Here is a 17,625-nt window from a genome sequence, read left to right on the forward strand (position 1 = left end):
ACCTTTGATTGCAGAAAAGAGATGGAGGAAGCATATAAACACAGGCACATTGTTGAAGAAATAATGGTGTACAGCAGTTGTGCCAATATTTTCTTGCCTGAGGGCCAGACTGGAAATGATATAAAATCTCGTGGTCCAAAACAAGGCGGTTTCGCCAGAATCATGATGTTAAAAATGAAATTATGTTGATTAGTGGGCCAAATGAGGCACCTTCATGGGCCGTAGGCTGGGCAGCCCTGGCGTGCTCATCCTGGAAACTCTGCGTACTGTGCTGTTTTCAGACCTCAGCGTGCTGCCCTGTATACCATTTGTGCCAGGGAGCAAAAGCCATTATCACTCCACGTTGCATCTCACCTACAAGCTGCTGGAGTAGATATTCAACAAGTAGAGCCTCTTCCAGCTCCTCCTTTGACCCTTCTGGTTGCAAAGATTCCTCTTGATCTTACAGCCTTTGAAAAGGGGACACTAGTGACCTCATTTTTCTCCAACCTTTTCAGGAACTTCTTTCTGACTATAGTATGCGTTTTGAGCCTGCCTGAAATGGTGGGAAAAAAGCGCTATGCAGATTCAACATCTTCTCTTCTTTCCTATACGCCCCCAGTGGAGCATAGAGCCGCAACCACACGCCGCCATCGGACCCGGTCCTGGGCGTCCCTTTCTAGCTGGCACCATGTTATGCCAGCTGTCTCTGACTCCCTGTGGACTGATCTCCTCCACGTCTGTCTGGGTCTCCCAACCTTACGCCTCCCCTGTGGGTTCCAGCCCAGAGCCTGTCGCGTTATATTGTCGGCTGGCTTTCGTAGAGTGTGGCCAATCCAGCCCCACTTTCGCTTCTTGATGTCTAGGCTGGCAGGGTTTTGGTTGGCTCTCTCCCACAGGTCCGCATTGGAGATCTTCTCAGGCCATCGGATGTTAAAGATGCGGCGCAGACAGTTGTTGATGAATGTCTGTATCTTGTTGGTGATGGCATTTGTCACCCGCCATGTCTCAGATCCATACAGAAGGACTGACTTTACATTGGTATTATAGATGCGGATCTTGGTGTGTAGAGACAAAGCCTTGGAGTGCCAGATAGGTCTTAGGGTGTGGAATGCAAGCCTGGCTTTGTTTATTCGGCTTCTGACATCGTCATCTGTACCTCCGTCTTTGCTGCTGACTATACTGCCAAGGTAGGTGAAACGGTCAGACTCTGTAATACATTCTCCATGTAGTTGGAGTGGGGCTTCTTGCTTTGTGTTGACTTGCATTACCTCCGTCTTCTTGATGTTGATGGTTAGGCCAGTCATTGCTGCTTCTTCTGAGAGCCGAGTGAGTTTTGTCTGTGCGTGTTGTTGATTGTGGGACAACAGGCTGATGTCATCCGCATAGTCAAGATCCTCAAGCTGCCTGGCGAAGGTCCACTGAACGCCCGTGTTGCTGTTAGAGGTTGTTCTCCTCATGATCCAGTCTATGACGATCAGGAATATTGTCGGTGAGAGCAGACAACCTTGCCTCACTCCAGTCCTCACTGCGAAGGGGTCAGACAGTTTTCCCTTGTGTATCACCCGGCATGTCGAGTTCTCATACAACTGCTGGATGATGGCAGTGAACTTTGTCTAGATTCAACATATGATATTATTATCATCATCCTGGATTCTGTTCTTTCTTTACAGATGTCTCCAAAGTCCCAAGTGATGGCCTTGTTGCTGCTGCAGCAGTTCTATCCTGCCAACCGCAACAGGTTTCTTCAGCCTGACTTGCGGAAGGCTGCTCTATCTTCTCTGCAAAACTTCACGCCATCTTGCCAGCTGTTCAGCACGTTCATCTCTCTTCAGAGCACAACATTTTGATATTTCAGATTCCCTCTCTGCCCTCCAAGCTCTTCTCTCTAGTCTTTTTGACCACCCTCTCATGGTCCAACTTTACAAAATTCATGTGGCTCTCATTCGTTGAAATAAGAACATTGTTTTTATCTGGGCCCCTGACCATTCTGGTATTACTGGCAATATCAGAGGGGACCAAGTGGCCAAGGCAGCTTGCTAATCTCCCAATCAGTTTAAATCACTATTATCATCTGACTACCTCTATCTTCACGGCCTATATTCAGTCCCTGTTATTGTTCAGCGAAACATGGGAACTCTCACCCTTTCCATATCTGCAACCTATCTACTATTGAATCCTTTAAACCTGTATTGATTTTTTGCACTAAAAACACACCTCTTCCATAAACATTATTCCTAACACCCTTTCCCGCTATGCTAGTCCTTTCTCCCTTCCTTTTGCTGTATCATGTTACTCTCAGCTCTTATTCTTTTTCTTTGGTTCCTTTTTTGCATTTTCTGTATTTTATTTCATTTTTTGTTAGTACTGTTTGTTTATTCTTTTATAGTTTATATGTTATTTGTTATTTTCCTGTCCCTCGTATGCTGTCCATGTTTCGTTCTTGTTCTTAAGTGCTGAGAGCATACTCCTTAGAAGTGTACGTGCTTTACAAATTTTGTATTTATTATTATTAATGTAACCTTCACTTGCTATGATAAGACCTTAGTTGCTGGCATGACCTAAAACTCAACCAACCAATCAGCAGGAAGAGGTAGTCTTATACCAATTTCAAGACACATCTCTTATACATATTACCTTTTAGAGGGTAAATCTCCTCCATTTTGGCTTTCGACCCCTGACTCCGATCATCAATATTGGCCATGTTGTTGAGTCCCTGCCAAGCTACTCGGATGTTACCTGTAGCAAACTGAGACTCTATTTTTGACTAGTGTTTCACCTTGACCCAACGGATAGCATCATGGACCTCTCTATGTACCAATTTTCTGTCGTGGGCAGAACCCGTGAAGAACACATGTTTCTTTTTGTTAAGCACTGCTTTTAGGCCCTTGGTCACCCAAGGTTTGTTGTTAGGATAAACATAAACTGCTTTGATGGAACGGTGCAATCTACACTTTTTTACTCCTAACTTTTACTCCTAACTGTGTGTTAAATGTCTGTATATGTATGCCTGCCCTTGTGAGCAAAGACAAATTTCTGTCCTGGGTCTCCTGGACAGACAATAAAGTCTGTTTTGATTTGATTTGATTTGATTTGATTTGATTTGTGCTTGTGGCAAGGAACTGTCAACACTTGTGCATCGTTAGCACACATACCCCCTTTCCCCCAGCCCATACTGCCACCAACAGTATTTTTCAGTTTTTTTGTTGTCCTTGTTTAGACATATTTGACCAGCAGCCTTCCTAAAGGATGTAAATTAATAATTTTTAGTTTCTTTTTATTAATTCATTAAAATCCTAGTTTTACAGGAGGCCTCTTTGGAGGTCACAATACACTTTCAATAAACCTTTTTATCTTCCTTAGAAGCTCACATCCTGCATCCTATACTGCTTCATATATCTGTCATTTATCCTTGATCACATAGGTTTGTTGTTCACCTCTGTTTCTTACAAATTGTAATTATGACCCTTGAAGTTGGTCTCTATATTGCCTAAAATTAGTTTTCCCCATGAACTGCGACACAACAGTTTTCCACACATGATAAAACATTTGACAGCTTTTGCTTGTTTAAGATGTCTTTTAAAAGCTTTTCTTAAATTTTAATTTTTTCTTTGTGTTCAGGGCCAGATATTTTCAGGCAAAGAGCATCGCATTTATCTGCTGGGTAACCCTGTGCTGTTTTGGTCTGCCCTGGTTCTGAAAGCATTGTTTTTTGTCTGCTACCTGATTCATACAATCAGGAAAAAACGGGGAAGTAAAATTGATCCGACACTTTTGGGTGAGTAGTTAATGAAATTCTGTGCCTTATACCTTTTTCGGCTCTATGTGATGTTTCTCAATGTAAAATGTAAAAAATTTTAGCAGTGGAAATGATACCCTTCACCTGACTGGTTAGACTGAGGGTGTGATAGTTCTCCATCACTTTTTGTCCTTGCTGTTGATCTGACTCAGTGTCTTTATATTGATCTTTCAATATGTTATGCCATTTCCTGTTCCTGGATTGATTTCTATGTCTGTGACACTTTTCTTCTCTTTTTCTGGATCATTTTATTTCTACTGCCACATTTACACCATCTTTCTGTAGCTTAGATTTTGGATCTGCATGTCAGCAGTGTCATTTTGGCAGAGAGTGTGCAAAAGTCTACAGCAGTGGCAACCAACCTTTTCGCGCGGGAGGGCCACACTCGACATGATATAAAATATTGTGGGTGCAAGATTGTATTATGATAAAATGGTAGCCAATATAGACATTTACCTAACTGCTGTCCAAAATGGGATAAAGGACTAAATAGAAATGTTGATTGGCACATTATCTTCAGAAAAGTAGCCAATGTTAAAGATATTAGATTCAAATGGCTTCAAATCAGAGTCCTGCATAGAATACTGGGGATAAAAATAACTTTACTTAATATAGGTTTAGAGAAGGATGATGTTTGTGACTACTGTAGATGTGAAAAAGAAAACATTCAATATATTTTTTTGAAAAGTAAATATGTCCAATATTTCTGGCAAAACTTTCAAAATTATGTGTCAAACAACTGTGGGATTATGACAAGGATGATTTTAAGTGAATACCTTGGTTTTTTTGGATGCAGTAATAATTTTAAGACAGATGCAGTACTGGATTTAATCCTACTGCTTGCTAAATCATACATGTACTCCTGCAGATTAAAAAAAACCACCCTCTAGTTGCAACCATTCATTTGCATACTGCATCATAGATACAAACTTGAAATTTTTTATGCACGCTTGGAAATAAGAGAAGACAAAATTATAAAACAGTGGCTACCTTATATGCAACTTGTCAAGTAGAATTAATACAGTGACTGGACTTCTATACATATATTTTGACATGCATTACTTTATATGTTTGTTGTATTGTTATATATGTTTGTCATATTGCAATGGGTATGCATTGTTTAAGCATATAATGTGCTAAAGGAAAAATAAATGTTATATTTTTAAAAACTATCTCGTGGGTCAGAACATGGCATGTTTGCCAGAATCATGACCCCATTAAAAATGAGATTACCAATGATATACCAAAGCCTAAGATTCTGCTAGAAAGAAATCATAAGCTAAAGGTATTTTCTGCACTCACCATTTGACGCCATTTTATTAATGTGACGTCTGCAGTTGTTTTTTCCCCTGTCACCACTAGTTGATGCAACTTACCTTTTAGTGCTGTGGTGGCTTGCACGCCTTGTCAATCCACGGAGCTATGTGAGCTATGTCATCTGGAGCCATGTGCTCCTGGCAGGTCTAACCAAGCCAAACAGGTCTGTCAAGGCAGAGGCCAGACTAAAATTTTGCAGGTTGGAGGTTATTCTTTGGGCTTACAACCCACTCATGTATAAAAAAAAAAAAAAAAAAGGCTGTTACAGAAACTACAACTTGCAGCCCTATGCTCCTCAAGGAGTAACAAGGACTAGAGTAAACTGTATTTTATTCATTTGGTTACAATATAGAACACTAACGCTTTGAAAGTGTATTGATACCATGGACAATTTTTGCTATATTTGTGGGAAAGTGACATTTGCCAACCAGAAGAAAGTATCACTTCTGAAGTGAAGAAGGCATATCTTTACTTCGTGTGCAAGATTGGCAACCAAGACAAGCCTTGGGGCCTGCATATATACTGTGCTAGAAGTACAACAAAGCTTTCATAGTGGTTGAATGGCAGAAGACCATCTATGCTTTTTGCAGTCCCCATGGTGTGGAGAGAGTCAAGCAACTACACAAATGACTGTTTCTTCTGCTTGGTTCCTCCTCTTTCTGTCAGGATAAAGAAGCAAAAGAAGTCGTTAATAGTCTACCTCAACATTCTGTCTGCATTAAGAGGAGTTCCACATGGTGAGGGACTTCCTATTCCAGAACCTCCAGCAGAATATTATCTTGATTCATCTGATGTGGACAAGGCTGAGCCGACCTGTTCTCCTCCTGTTCAGTCAGCATGCAGTGATCCAGATTTTCACTGTGGTCCATCATCAGTCTCACATGAAGAACTAAATGACCTGGTTCGTGATTTGAAATTATCCAATAGCAAGGCAGAATTGCTAGGTTCAAGACTCCAGCAATGGAATCTTCTAGAAGATGTCACAATCCATATCAAAGCGCCACCAGCAGTTGGAGCCTTTTTTCAGAAAGGAAGGTAATCTGGTATTCTGTTCCAATATTGAGGGCTTCATGAATGCCTTAGAAATTACTCGTGACCCACAGGAATGGCGACTATTTGTAGACTCTTTGAAACTGAGTCTTAAGGCTGTGTTTTTGCACAGTGGAAACTGTCTTCCATTTCAGTAGCATATGCTGTCCATATGAAAGAGACGTATAATAACTTAAAGCAGTTACTATATTCCATTCAGTATAACAAGTAGAGATAGTTGCCCTTTCAATGGGACTGCATCAGGGATATATAAAATACATGTGTTTCTTATGTGAGAGGGAATTGCACTACTTGAGGAAGGAATGGACTTGCAGACAAAATGTAGCAGTTGGAGAGTGGAATATCCAGCACCCAGCTCTGGTCAAGGCTCACAAAATCCTGCTACCACCCCTTCACATCAAACTAGGTTTGATGAAGAACTTCCATGGACTGGACTTCACCAGCTTTCCAATATCTGCATGAAAAATTCTCTCGACTCAAAGAGACAAAGATTAAAGAGGGAGTTTTTGTGGGTCCTCAGATTCAAGAGCTCTTTAGAGATGACCAGTTCAAGAACTTGATGCAGGTGGTGCAAAACAAGCATGGAATGCTTTTTGCCTAGTGCCTACAAACTTTCTCAGGAATGTTAGAGCAGAAAACTACAAGGAACTAATAGAAGACATACTGATGCAGTATCAGAAACTTGACTGCAATTTGTCTCCAAATATCCACTTCCTTCATTCCCATCTGGATTTTTTCCTGACAACTGTGGCAGGGTTAGTGATGAACATGGCGAATGTTTTCATCAAGATATGGCAACAATGGATAAAAGATACCAGGGAAAACTATCCACTACCATGCTGGACATTCCCCAGAGATGCTTCCGAACAGCTATATAAAAGACAGCCAAAGAAACCTAAGACATAGTCTATGATGATTTTTTACAGGTATTAACCATAGGTCAATTACTATTAGCATTTGTTTTGTGATGTGCACAATAATAATTGCAGATCAATAAAAAAAACCCAAAGCCAATTTTGTATGTTGTTTGTCTTACTCATGTCAAGCACATAAAAATTTATAAGGAAATGACTAATTTTATTTCAGTAACATGACTTTTGTAAAAATGTGTTGACCAGTGTTACTTGTCCTGGCATCCAGAATGTCCAGCAAAGTTTTACAGCTGACTTTTTGTTTTTCTTCTTTAAGTTCACCCCACAGGCAGCTATTGTTTTCCATTTTAAGATGGTAGGGTTTTACCATTGGATTTAAGGTTCTGGTTTAATGGTGGCCTTTTAGGTTGCAATCCCATTTTCAACCTATTACCATTTTTTTATTATCCTTATTTCTTGTTAATAGTGGTGTTATTGTGTCACCTGGGGAGGGGGTCTTGTTTTCACCTTTTCAGTGTAGTTTAACCTTCTGTTGGTGTGAGATAATTTGGTGGCATGGCATAAAATCCAACAATCAGTCAGCCATCTCTTACATGTGTGTGTGTGTGTGAGATGAAATATTAAAGCAATTAAAAATTTTAGATGCATATCTTTAATCCTGCTAAAATTTTGCTGTTGCTTCTATTTGAACTGTCTGCAGAGTACAACGATAGAATGTTCAGAACAGCATGGTGGCTTCTTCTAGCTTGGGGACTGCATTACCTGCCTTTTTGGTTTATGTCTCGTGTGCTCTACTTTCACCATTATTTTCCTGCCTTTCTCTTCAGCGCTATGTTTTGTGGTAAGCTCTTCTTTCTGCCAAGTAATATTTTATTTTTAGCATACATTGCTGTCAAGCCATAAGCTTGTGCCGTCATTTTCACAATGGTAGACAGTCTTGATGTGTTGATTAACCAATAGTGATCGCCTCCCTTTCAGGCAAAATGTCTGGTTTAGCTCAGTAATTTATTGCTGAGTTTTTTTCCAAATATGGAAAAGTAGCAATATGTCACAAAAATATAATTTCAAATGAGTTTTTATTATAAGAAATTGACAGTTTTGCCTCTAGGCAATAGCACATTTTTCTCTTTTAGAAAATTCTTATCAGCTAATCCAAAACTTTTCAAAAATGTATTTTTGAAATAGTTTGAACCTAGTTGTGAACATAAAAAAATGTCACTTAAGTAATTACTTAACTCGAGAATCATCCTAACATAATGAATTATGATTATTCAGGAGGGGAGTCTAAAGATACTTAGTAACTCCAACAACTTTGCCATACCAAACTGTTAAAAAACACATGGACCATCAACCAATATGGACATGCTTAACTCACTTCACAACAAAAGAATTTAATTTGAAAAAGACTGGATATCCTATAGTCAAATTTAAACTAAGAGAAGTAACTTGTTGAGAAGTGATTCTTCTTTTAAATGCAGCATTTACTTATTTTTCTGACATTAAACAATTAACCATTTATCTCATCCAGGCTATTTTGCAGCCCATTCATAAAAGAGATCACATCTTGGACTGGGTCATACATCGACCTGATGACCAATTAGCAGTCAGTTGATGTTTATCAAGATCTCATATCTGATCATTACTGTGTTTTGGTTGAACAAGTTTGGCAAAAGACTGGACTCACCATAACATAACACTGCGAAGAATTGCAAAATGTACCAACAAGGCCAAAACATCAAATCTTCAGACCCAAATAATTAATTGCACCTTATCCAAGACACTTTTCAATATCTGCAGTTCAGTTGAATAACTGGAATTAGCAAGACAATGCCGCTGCCCACTGTCTGCCTGCTTTAAAGCTGTCACAAGTTTTTTGTGACTAATTTGCTAACAAGTTTTCATATATTTAATCATCTTTGGACTCAATATTTGTGCCTGACAGGATCTCTTGTGATGTTCTTCTGGGATGCTTTCTGAGCAAATTTTGACCAGTCTCTGGTGCTGATATAAAGGCGATTATTCTGAAAGCCAAGCCAACAACTTGCCAGTTAGATCCAATGTCAGCTTGTCATCATATGTTTTCCCATCTTTATTTAAAAATGCCCCGGTGAAGCCACTTTTTAAGAAATCCACGCTTGATATCAATGTGTTGAACAATTATCGCCCAGTTTCTAACTTGTCTTTTCTCTCAAAGATCATAAAGTACTTTTGGCACAGCTCTGATCCTAATTACAAGAGCACCAGCTTATCCCCCATGCTCAGTCAGCTTATAGACCTTTTCATAGTACCAAAACTACTCTAATTAAAGTGAACACTGACATGTTATCTACCCTTGACAGCAGATGTTTCTGCTTTAACGCTACTTGACTTGTCTACTGCATTTGACACCATCAACAACTCTCTGCTCTTTCATAGACTACAGACCCTCTATGGGATTTCTGAACCTGCATTAGCTTGGTTCAACTCCTATCTCACTGATAGCATGCAGACTGTGTTTGTTGATGGTCAAGCATCTCACCCTGCTCCACTTTCTTGTGGCATCCCTCAAGGCTCAGTACTCAGCCCAGTTTTGTATATGAAACCACTTTCATCTTGCATCCAGTCTCACAATGTTTCTCATCAATCATATGCTGATGATATGCAACTGTACTGCTCCACGCACCGGCTGAGTCTCACTCTGCTACCAGCACCATAGAAGTCTGTATGAATAAAGTCAAAGACTGGATGGTAACAAACAAACTGAAACTCAATGATGATAAAATGGAAGCCCTCCTATATTCCACAATAAATCCATCTTTTCTCGTTTGTCCACCAAATCACATCAAGGTTGGCGATACAAACATCATCTTTTGTGTCTTCCGTCAGGAACCTAGGATTCATTGTCACTTGAGACATGACTCTTGCTAAACAAGTTACAGCCGTCTGTCAGTCTGCCTATTATGATAAACAAGTTACAGCTGTCTATGATAATAGAGAAGTTACAACTGTCTGTCAGTCTGCCTATTATGATAAACAAGTTACAGCTGTCTATGATAATAGAGAAGTTACAACTGTCTGTCAGTCTGCCTACTATGATAAACAAGTTACAGCTGTCTGTCTATGATAATAGGCAAGTTACAGCTGTCAGTCAGTCTGCCTATAATGAAGTACGCAAGATCACCGCCATCCATCACACTCTGTCTGTGCGGGCTACCGATACACTTAAGTATGTGTGTGTTCTATCCAGACTTGATTACTGCAATTCCTGGCTTGCTGGCTGTCAGAATACCTTTGTAGCAGGTACTGCTGACATTGCCTAGTCCCTCCACCCCACATCCCCTTCCACCCCACGCGTGGTCGCACGAGCGGCGCGCAGCGCGAGACGGGCAGCAACTGCGGGTGACGTAGTACCCAAGCTGCCCTGTACAAAATACGGGCATAAGGCAGCGCCTGCGCCTTTTCTCTCGATACGAGAATTGGTCCTGCTGGGTCTGGCAGTAAGAACATTTTTGAGACTGAGTTAGCGAGAAGCACCAAGGCGCAGCGATGCATCTGGTCCGCTGGAAATAGCGGCTCGCGACGCTCAGTCTCTTTCCTTTTTCTCTCCCTTGGGAGTTGAGCTAGCGAGAAGCACCAAGGCGCAGCGATGCATCTGGTCCGCTGGAAATAGCGGCTCGTGACGCTCAGTCTCCAGCCCCACCCCCCACCCCCGGAGTTAGGTGCTATAGGTTCTCAATAGGTAGGTAGGCTAGTATAAGTTTGGTAGTTGTTTTGTTGGTAGATGTGGATATGCTGTAAATAAATTTATGTCTTTAAGTCCTTTATGTCTTTATCTTTATCTTATGTCCTTTCAGTGTGTACCAGTGTTGTCCATAGGAATGGGAATCCCATGGGAAACCAGCACACATTTGTATTTCCCATGGTAGTCGGTACTTGATATTGCAAAATAAATTTACTGTTATTTCATTCATCAAGGATCTAAATCTTTCCTCTGAATCATCTATTGTATGTGAAGTAGCAGGAATTATAGAACAAAAGCCGAAAAGTGGTTTTCAGTGTTGTCCATAGGATTGTTAATACCATGGGAATCCCATGGGAAACGTCCCATGGGATGGGATGGGACAGGCATAAATTGCCATGGGATGGGATGGGATGAAATAGAAAAATATGTCCCATGGACAACCCTGGTGTGTACTGTCCCTGTGTATGTAGTCGTGACACAGCAGAAGAGAAGAGAACACACGAGAAGGTCCGGCGAAACTGACACACCGACTGAAAAGACACTTTACGAGTAGTTAGAAAGTAAAGCAGGGTCTTTTGTGGGCTCCTAGGTCGGCTGAAGCTTGGGTGCGTGTAGAGATAGGTATAGGTAAAAAAGAACACAACGCGAGGTAAAGGGCTAGACGACGCACCCGACTAACGAGAGCTAGAATTTTCGTAGCGTGGAAAATTCTCCTAGGGAACTTCCGTCCTCTTCCCTGGAGTGACAAAGAGGAACGGACTGATTTGGCGCTAGGGTGTTAGCGAGAGGTGCCGGTCAGTCCGGTTACACCTTCACAAGCTCCAGAAAGTACAGAACTCTGCTGTATATCTGGTGCTTAGAGCTCAAAAACAGGACCATGCCACCCCTCTCCTTTGTTTTCTGCACTGGCTACCCATCAGTTCTTGTATTCAGTACAAATTGTCCGTGCTGTGTTTTAATTTCTTTGCTGGCACCTGCCCTTATTATTTCTGTGAACTGCTCTTCCCTTACGTCCCAGCGAGACAACTCTGCTCCTCGTCTGATGATCATCTTCTTACTGTTCCTGTTACCAGAACAACAACATGTGGCCACAGGATTGTTAGTTACTGTGCAGCAAACCAATGGAACTCTCTCCCTTTCCATATTGGCCTCCTATCTACTATTGAATCCTTTAAACCTGCACTAAAAACACACCTTTTCCGCAGGGCTTCTGCTAACGCTAAATTCTTTGGGGTCCCAGGGACCCCTTCTTCAGATTTGTAAGGGGTCCCTGTTCTTCGCCCTAATTTGAATGGGACCCCATTGACGAAAATTGAAGGGGTCCCCCGAACTTTTAATGCGTACTGTACGCAATTTTTTGCGTAAGCAGAAGCCCTGACTTTTCCGTAAACATTACTCCTAACACCCTTTCCCACCATGCCAGTCCTTTTTCACAGTCTTCCTTTTGAAGTATCATGTATCTCAGCTCTTGTTCTTATTCTTTGGTTCCTCTTTTCTGTATTTTATTTCATTTTTTATTAATACTGTTTGTTTATTCTTTTATAGTTTATATGTTATTTGTTTGTTTTCCTGTCCCTCGTATGCTGTCCGTGTTTTGTTCTTGTTCTTAAGCGCTAAGATCATATTCCTTAGGATTGTGAGAATGCGCTTTATAAATTTTGCATTTATTATTATTGTAGCCATTTACAAATGGTTTATAAATTATACAAATATTTCAGGTGCATCAGCTTCATTTAAGCATAGACTGGCTAAAGCATGTCATTGCATCTGCTTTGTTTTAGTAAACTTTTTTATCCTCATATTGTTCTCACTATTGTTTATATTATGATCTTGTCCTCTGTTGTAGGTGTAATGCTTGACTATGTGGTGAGGCAAGTTTGCCTGTTGGTACCAGATGGCCTTCATGTGCCTTTTCTATACTCGTGCATGATCAGCTTCATGGGACTGATCGTGTACAGGTGAGGATATCTTGTAACCAGTCCTTTTTAACTCATTTTCTGACCTTAATCCATTTGAAATATTTTGCATTTAACCTTTCCTATGGAGATAGGAAGTTTTGTGTCATTTTTTTTAATGTAAAATGTTTATAAAGCAGATCTGTTGTATTTTTTTTATTTAATGTATTTTATTGTTGCTGCAGAGATATTTGTGTTAACCCAGTTTGGATGTTGTACAGATTCCCTTGCAGGCATGGCTTTACATGCTGGGCTAAACATTCAGCTTCTCTCTGGGTGACTAAGCTGGTCTGCCCCTTTCTCTTCTGCTTTACTTTTTGCCTTTCTGGTCTTTCACTTGCACTCTTTTCTAACAAATCCTCTCCCTTTTCCTCTGCTGTTTCATCTTGATAATAATAGTTACCAACATTTATAAGACACCTGTTCTATAGATAAGCATATCCAATCATACACGTCTTTCATAAAACAACAAACATCTTAGCTTCAAGCATTATATACTGACAAACAATACTAAACAATGCCACAAGTACCACTAATACTTTCTGAACAAGCAGGTTTTCAAGTTAGACTTAAAAGATGAGAGTGAAAAGCATTTCCACATGTAGGGTAAAAGCAAAGAGAATCATCACGAGATACGGTTAGATAGAGAAGACAACTGTCAGTAGCAAAACCAAGAGAGCAAGGTTAGCCATAGCAAGAGTAGAAACATAATCAAGAGCTACACCAGTGATAATGGAATAGCGCATACAAGCAATGCCTTATACTTGATGCATTTAGATAGGAAACCAAGGTGGAAAGAAGAAGTAGCTATCCATTGTGTATGCGTGGAATCTATCATTTCTTATACTTACACATGAGTCACATCCTGGGAGTTTCTTGGGAGCAGTTTTCATGTCGGCCTTCAAGTCTTTCTTGGCGAAATTACCATTAGTTTCTCTGTCTGTACAAACTGAGATGATATGGGCCGCCAACCCACTATTCACTACTATACCATCTCTCTCTTGTGCCTCATATCCCTTCCTACAGGCAACACAAGCTATGCCAAATAGAAATATCACTCGCAGGTAGTACACCACCATGGAAATTACCAAATGCAGATATTTTTGATGTAAGTACAATACTAATGATCTCCCTCTATCGGATCATCCATAGAACTTTTTCTCTCCTTTTTGACATTTCTTTGGCAGATTGAGGTGAGGGGTCTGTAATCACCAACTATAAGTTCCATGGTTTAACAAAGTGTTGAAAGGCTCAGCATGTTCATCAGAAGGTTTGCCACATTACTTTCTGCCCCCCAACTCCAGAAAATATGCATTTTGTTTTGTACAGGCTTGGTATCCTTTTAGAGCTGGAAATTTAGATAGCAAAGGTTTGCGTCCTAGCCATTGTGAGCTTGGCTTATCATGACAAAAGTGAACTTAGACCTTTTTCCTGTCTTCTTTTTGCCTATACACCGCCTCTCTCTGGCTGGGTGATTAAACTGGCTCACTGCTTTCTCTTATGCTTTTCTATTTTCTCTCTTACCTGGCCCTTTCATCTTTATTGTCATCCATACAGTAGCATAGTGTCAGCAGTTGATTTGTCAGTGGTCAGCACAGCACGGTTATTAGATTTTAACTGGGCTGTTCATGACGACATGAGCAGCAGTGATAACTTTCCTATAACTTTACAAGTTTTAAATATGCTGGATCAGGATGATAATTTTTATAACAGCCTTTCAGACCCTCTGCTCCACCCACCTCCTCCATAGTTCTAGTTTCAATTTTGAGGTAAAGGACCTTGGCAATGATTCCACAGTACATCCTGCTAAGCTCTTTACCTCAATATTAAAATTAAGTCACTATGGAGACGATTTCTGCCCAAAGGCATCGTAATAGCTGACCACGTGTCCTGTGGAAGAGTTTAAAATGGCCCAACACGCTTGAACGTAGGCCCAGTGCCTTGCCTTCCCCCACCCCACTCCTGAAAATAAGATGAATTTTAAATGCAGTAGAGCTAAGGCTCGTTATACTTTTAAACAGGAAAGGAAACTTGTGTGGCAGAGTTTTGTGTAAGAAGATAAAGAGGTTTCAGGCTAGCTCGATAAGCCATCTGTAGGTTGGAATCTCTGTCCTCATAAAGGCACAAGATACTGCTAATTCTTTGGCATCTACCATTGCTCACAACTCCTCATCTCACTACTGTCCAGATTTCTAGCCCCTGGAATCTTCTGGATGTGACTTTTCTTCCGTTAACTCCGAAAAGTACAATCTACCCTTCTCTCTCTCTGAACTTCAGCAGGCCCAGACATTTCTTATCAACTGCTGACATCTTTCACAGGTCTCTCTCCTTCTCCTTCTCCTTCTCCTTCTCCTTCTAGACATTTATTAGGGTGTTGGGGCTATTTCACTCCCTCATGGAGAGAGGCAGTCGTAGTGCCCATCTTAAAACCTGGCAATGATCCCTCTGATCCCAGCTCTCACCATCTTATCGCTCTCACTAGTTGTATGTGCAAAACTCTTGAACGCATGGTGAATGGCTGGCTCACCTGGCATTTAGAATCTCAAGGTCTCCTCTCCAACCTGCAGTGTGGCTTCAGAAAATGCCGCAGCACCCTGGACCATTTGGTCCGTTTTGAAACTTTTGTCAGGGATGTGTTTGTTGGCAAAGAACATGTTTTAGTGATAGGTTTGTTTTTTTTATTTGGATGTATACGACACTACCTGGAAGCAATGTATTCTGTTGGACCTTCACACCCTTGGCTTCTGGGGGTCATATGTTACTCTTCATCAAAATAGTTTCTTTCACACCACCTCTTTCAGGTTGAAGTAGGGTCTATCCTGTCTAATCCTCAGGAACAGGAAATGGGCATCCCTTTAGGCAATGTTTTTTCACTGATTTTCACCATCAAAATAGATTCAGTCTTGAAATTTGTCTGTCCAGGTTTTGGGCGACTCATTATATGTAGATGACTTTGCTCTCTGCATTTGAGGTCGATCCCTACCAGGCCTTGAATGCTGGCTTCAACTGTGCACAAACGCTGTACAAAGATGGATGACAGAAAATAGCTTCAAATTTTCTCTTACGAAGTCAGTATGCATCCACTTTTGCAAACTGAGAGGTATGTTTCCAAACCCATCTATTTCTGTCAATGGCTCGGTACTGAAAGTGGTCCAGGAAGTAAAATTCTTAGACCATAAACTGTTTTTTCTGTCTCATATCAAATCTCTGTTTTTCTTGTCAGAAAGCTTTGAACATTCTCAAAGTAGTTTGCCATGTCAGCTGAGGAACAGACCATACGGTCCTGTATGGTCCTGCTTCGTCTGTATTGTGTCCTGGTCCACTCCAAGCAAGATTATGGATCCATCATCTATGGCTCTACTCAAGAGTCTTACCTAAAAAAATTCTCGATCCTATTCACCACCAAGGGCCCTACATCTGCTTTGGTGCCTTCAGCACCACTCCTGTACAAAGTTTGTTTTCAGAAGCTGGTGAGCCTCCACTTTCTATCTGCCGTCTGAAACTATCCTATGTCTGGCGTTTAAAAGTTCACCCTGAAAACCCTGCGTACTGTGCTACATTTGGACTATGGCATGCTGCCCTGTATGCCTTTCAGACCAATAAGCAAAAGCCATTATCACTCCAATTTGCACCTAACCTACAATCTGCAGGAGTAGATATTCAACAGGTAGAGCCTCTTTCTCTACTACCAGCTCTTTCTTGGACTTGTACTGTTCCAGAGATTCGTCTTCATCTTACAGTCTTTAAAGAAAGGGATACTAGCGACCCCATTTTTCTCCAATGTTTTCGGGAACTTCTTTCTGACAATCCTGTATTCTGTTCTATCTTTACAGATGGATCCAAAGTCCCAAGAAGTGGCCCTGTTGCTTTAGCAGCAGTTACATCCAACCGCAACAGGCTGCTTCACCCCGATTGGCTGATGGCTGTTCTGTTTTCAATGCGGAACTCTACACCACCATGCTAGCCTTGCAGCATGTTTACCGCTCTTTTAGAGCACAACTTTTTGAGAATTTCATATTACCTATCTGCCCTCCAAGTTCTTATCTCCAGTCGTTTTGACCACCCTCTCACAAAATTCATGCGGCTCTTGTTCATTGCAATAAGGACATTTTATCTGGGCTCCTGACCATTCTGGTTTTACTGGCAATGTCAAAGTGGACCAAGCTGCCAAGGCTGCTTGCTAATCTACTAGTCGGTTTAAAACACTAGTATCATCTGACTGCAAGGTGCAACACTGCTGGGACACTTTGGTTCAAAACAATCTACAAGCCACCCTTTCCTGTTTTTCTGACCACCTACTTTTCGGCAGGAGTAGGTGGTCCTTACTAGATTAAAGTTAGGACACACCTATGCCAAGCAAGGGTCAGCCACCACCAGTTTTTCCATGGTGTAAAGGAGGTTTTAATGTGGTAAATGTTTGGATTGTTTGTCCTGAGCTCCACAGTATCTGCCTCAGTTTTCTTTACAGCGAATTGTTTTCTTTGTTTAGGTCTGTCCCATTGGCAGCGTTCTTTACATTTTTATGGAGAATAGGACTCTTCCATCAGATTTAAGATTTTTGTGTCCTGATGAATGTTTGATTTTTTTTGGTGGCCTCTTTGGGCCACAACACTCCTTTTTACACTTTATCAACTCTTTTACATTAGTGTTTACTTTTGTGTTGGCCTTTTTTTTAAAGGATGTTATCGTTATATTACTGGGGGGTTTTGTCCCTTAACTGTTAATGGTAAGAATATTATCTGTTGCCATGATATAGCCTTAGTTGCTAGTATGGCATTAAAGAACAACCTTAAATATTTGCATCATACAATGGCTGCATGATCTGATGATGTGAAAGATTCAAGTAGTGTTGTGAAACACATTCATTTATGAATTGAAAATATGTCACAAAGGGATTGTGATGCAATGTTGTAAAAAATATTCTTCTGTGTA

General features: G+C 40.8%; 1 protein-coding gene across 2 annotated transcripts in view; it reads left to right on the plus strand.

Annotated features, from left to right (window-relative positions):
* The window catches only part of LOC112571248 (protein O-mannosyl-transferase 2-like), a 75,547-nt gene that overhangs the window by 57,453 nt on the left and 469 nt on the right, over window positions 1–17,625 (plus strand). For both annotated transcript variants that reach the window (XM_025250123.1, XM_025250122.1), the window contains exons 17-19: window positions 3,601–3,757; window positions 7,718–7,858; window positions 12,585–12,696. In XM_025250123.1, coding sequence (XP_025105908.1) covers window positions 3,601–3,757; window positions 7,718–7,858; window positions 12,585–12,696 — 410 coding nt within the window. The remainder of the gene's footprint in view (window positions 1–3,600; window positions 3,758–7,717; window positions 7,859–12,584; window positions 12,697–17,625) is intronic.

This window comes from Pomacea canaliculata, linkage group LG8, assembly GCF_003073045.1.
Source record: "Pomacea canaliculata isolate SZHN2017 linkage group LG8, ASM307304v1, whole genome shotgun sequence".
NCBI lineage: Eukaryota > Metazoa > Mollusca > Gastropoda > Architaenioglossa > Ampullariidae > Pomacea > Pomacea canaliculata.